The following is a 4176-nucleotide window of genomic DNA, read 5'->3' as shown; positions in this document are numbered from 1 at the left end:
GCTTCTGTTTTAGTGAAGACTTGTCCACAAGTTATGCCGTTATTTCACAGTTTTTCAGCTGTTTCAAGCCAAAATTGTACACAATAATAGTGCCAAAATGGTCCACCAAATGGCTTCAAATAGGTCTTCATTTTGCACAAGTGTCTTACTTCTGAGGGAGGAACATCCCCCCTCATACACCCCCTGCGTATACATAAACAAGTGGTCGCTTTTGCTTCTGTTTTAGTGAAGACATGTCCACGAATCGCTTATTAGGCCGTCATTTCACAATTTTTCAGCTGTTTCAAGCTAAAATTTTCCAATAGTGCCAAAATGGTCCACCAAATGGCTTCAATTAGGTCTTCATTTTGCAAAAGTTTCTTACTTCTGAGGGGGCACATCCACCCTCAGACACCCCACTACGTCGCGGGGGCGCGACGTGCAGCGCTGTCGCGCCGAAGTATCAATGACTAATAATTTTCATTGTGTCCCCCCCACTTTCAAAAATGGATTTACGCCCCTGTATCCTTGGCTTATAATATATTAAATAAATTATACGAATTGCCATGGAAACATTGTTTTGTTTTTAGTAGAAAATGAACATGTTTCGTTTGTGTGAGCCCAATACTCACACAAACGAAACCCAAACGGTATTTGAACTATTGTGAAACAATAAATTTCGCAAAATAATTATCTAAACTCTTATCTTATCTTACATTACCTTACACTTTCAAACCGCTTATTTCTAGCAGCCAAAGCTTTAAATATTAGGAAGCTCATTAATTATCAATACAAATGTAATCCTTTAAAATGATCCTTATACCACAAAAGCACAAGCTCCTAAAAACTTAAAAATGTTTATAAATAAGCTATTTTGTAATAAGCAGTTTTAACAGGCCACATTTTAATATCAAATATTTTTAAACACATAATGTTATCAAACTTTCTTTGGTTGTTCCATATGTCTATATGAATCTTAAATAAATGTACACTGTGTAACCTTATCATCAGACAATAAAGCATAAGATCTTTTATAATACATCAATTTCCACTGTAGTTTTGTTTATTACTTGCCTTATGTCCCTTACAAACCTAACAATGAAGTAGCTGATAAACAATGTACTCATCACCAACCAATTTATAATATATATTTATAAATCTGACCAAAATGAGGTTCTCCCTGCAAACGCATGCGCAAAAAGTACATTTTGGTTTCTCGCGCTTTTCGAGCAACTTGTCAGAAAGCTTTTGCAAAGCGCACATGGCAAATAAAGCACGCGTTTCACAGGCGTACGCACACGCAACAAGCACTTTGCGGGTAGAACCTTGTTTGAGATGATCGGCGAATAACTTGAGAGATGAGATTGTCAATGTATGACGTCTTAAGGTAAGCTAATCTAATTTTAACAAAAGAAAGGAAGGCAATATTGGTTTAGAGCGTGGCATCAAATTGAGCATAGTAAATATCACCCACGCGTAAGATGACCTTACACTTGGCAAAACGTATCAGTATTTAAAAGGAACTCCTTACACTTACAAACATGACAAAAGAGTTGAGAGTAACATTAGGTGGAATGTGTATCTGGATACGAAATTTAAGACCCTGAACATTATCATCCGTAAACATAATCGGTCTCCGACCTGCTATGTTTTGTAAAATTTGTTTACGCCACAGAAGAATTTGCAACGTTTATATCTTTGATATCTTTGAAAAACGGACAAAAAATATACTTTTTAAAAATGTAAACATACGCAGTACGAAACATGTGATTAGTGAGGGCATATATACACCAGTTTATACAACTATAACTGTGCATTAATCCTGTTGAAAACATCCAAATTTTTCCAGTGATTTTTCCATCATCAAAAAGCAACGTAAACGAGAAAGGAGTGTAAAGTATTAGACCCATAGTACCTATAATGGCAACGGTGCGTATTAGTTTAACATCGGCAGGTTTTATGCTGCTCGTCGATACTACTACTACAGAGATTTCACTTGCGATTCGGTTCTGCAACCGACGCTTATTTTGGAGCACCAAGATGACTATTCGGGTATAACATATGCTGGTGATAAACACGGGAATAACTATGCTAGATACTATAAAATATATTCCATAACCTGAGTTAACAGTATCGAAGAAACATGTAGCTGTTCTCACATGGAAGACATGTCTCCCAAATCCAATAAAATTGGGGAGGTCGACAAGAGTGCTGAGTACCCATATACCAATAAGCACGAGAAACACTGTCCGGCGTGTGAAGATTTTAGGGTAATATTGTCGATGGCAAATATAAACGTATCGATTTATTGCCACAGCTGTGATGCTAAATAATGAGCTACAACAACTTATGACACAAAGTGATGCTAAAATTTCGCAAAGAACCGTTGGTTCATGCTCTACGCCATTGTAAAAATATTCCGGTCTTATTATACCGAGCGCTGTGAAAGGATGTATTATGCCTGCTACAAATAGGTCTGCCAGAGCAAGGTTAGCGATGAATAAATTGCTGAGCACTCGAAGTCTTTTGTGTACAAGAAGAGCGCAGATAACCAAGGAGTTTCCGATGATTCCAACAATTGTAACGAAGATCGTAATAATGAAGTACCCTTCATTCATTGTAAGAATATTTTCGCACAAGTAGCTGCAGAGTTTACGATCACAAGTCCATTTATTTGGTTGTTTTTTTAACCAGTGGCTATTCTATCTTCAGGCGTACTTATCTGTAGTAATCCTGTTGATCTCCTGCTGCATTACAAAGTGTTCTTGATCAAGATCCCAGTCTGGTAATTGTTCGCATGATATTTGATTAGAGAGTCGATGGCCTTTACCCTTTTGTCAGACGCTGCTCTCTATTAAAAATGCAGTCACAGATAGTCCGTATAGAGGGGCAGAGATGCCGTTCATAAAATCCAATGGCTTGTGCATAGACTGCTTCCAAGATTTAAGAAGTGAAGATAAGCATCGAGTGCTTTCAAGTAGAAAGTCAGATGACTTTTGTGTCTGCGTCCGAGGTCGGCGTCCGTAGATTATCATCACACTAGCAATATGTTGTTCCTGCATTCCAAAACAATAAATTCATTTTCACAGAACCATTTGTATAATTATATACATTCAACTCAGCAAAGAACAGCTGTTTGGGCTATGCATGTACGATTTAGGTTTGTGTAAATATCGGCTGTTCATAAAATAAAACCTACCGGCTTGTAGATAATTGGTGTCGAATTGTGTTGTATGTTCATGCTACAACGCGCTCTACATGCTCTATTCACCAATTTGGTTAGTTTAATTTAACAGATACTCCCCCGTCAGATGTAACGATCGATCTCATTGGTCTACTTAATCGTTATATCGCCAGCAATTGAACCTCCATCTTATCCTTGGCTTGTAATATATTATACAGAATACAGATAGTTGCCATGGAAACATTGTTTTGTTTTGTTTTTATTTGAAAAAGGAGCATATAGCGTTTGTGAGAGCCAAAAACTTCGCAGTATTTAAACCTAGTGTATCAGAAATGACAAAATAAAGTGGCTTTAATTGGAAAGCTGGCAAGGGGAAGGTGTAAACTTTAGGTCACCACCTGCTAGCATAGCCTTGATTATCTAGGTATAATAAGTATGTCAATCCATAGAATTGCAATTACAAGTGCAATAAATCGGCCACGACAACTTACATATAAGTAGATAAGGTTTCAGTTAGTTGACGTCAACGTTTATTTCTTGCAAATAATTTTACAGGTAGGAAGAAAACAGTGTATATAACAACAGTTTACACACATTTCATGCTCTCTCTCTCTCCCGGGGGTGGGATGACGAAAAGGGTAGAAACATGAATCACCGGTATGGTCGTATTTTAACCTGTTACTATAAACGATGGGTTATTTTTTTATGATACTACTATGTGAATAGGTCTTTTTTGTCAACTTGACTAAACAAATGGGTCGTTTTTGGCTGGGGTTGGTCAATAGCACTATGATAAATGGCAAAAACAGAAGAGACTTTAGGCGTTCAATTCAAAAAAGGTTTTAAGTGCAATATCAGATATTTATTTAGTAGGGTTGGCCACGGTCAAAATTTTTTTTCTTGCTGAGGTGAAAGGACTTTGGTTGGAGGTTACAAAAATGCATTTCGAAAATTCAGCTGAAGTCCGTTGCCATGGCAACGGCCCGATTTGTGTTTTTTACAATTTTCGCCTA

The 4176-nt window shown here is 37.2% G+C and overlaps 1 protein-coding gene across 1 annotated transcript; it reads right to left on the bottom strand.

The window, feature by feature from the left end:
* Positions 1-1064: 1064 nt before the first annotated feature.
* LOC140162116 (melatonin receptor type 1B-B-like) lies at positions 1065-2598 on the bottom strand. The gene has a single exon (XM_072185391.1). The coding sequence runs from the start codon at positions 2595-2597 to the stop codon at positions 1644-1646; it is 954 nt and encodes a 317-aa protein (XP_072041492.1). The 5' UTR covers position 2598; the 3' UTR covers positions 1065-1643.
* Between the last annotated feature and the right edge of the window lie 1578 nt (positions 2599-4176).

This window comes from Amphiura filiformis, chromosome 10, assembly GCF_039555335.1.
Source record: "Amphiura filiformis chromosome 10, Afil_fr2py, whole genome shotgun sequence".
Lineage (NCBI taxonomy): Eukaryota > Metazoa > Echinodermata > Ophiuroidea > Amphilepidida > Amphiuridae > Amphiura > Amphiura filiformis.
Note: the sequence above shows the minus strand (reverse complement) of the source record. Positions and strands in the feature narration are given on the sequence as shown.

Excerpts from the sequence above, each read along its gene's own strand:
- LOC140162116 (XM_072185391.1), bottom strand. The coding sequence starts at position 2,597 with ATGAATGAAGGGTACTTCATTATTACGATCTTCGTTACAATTGTTGGA.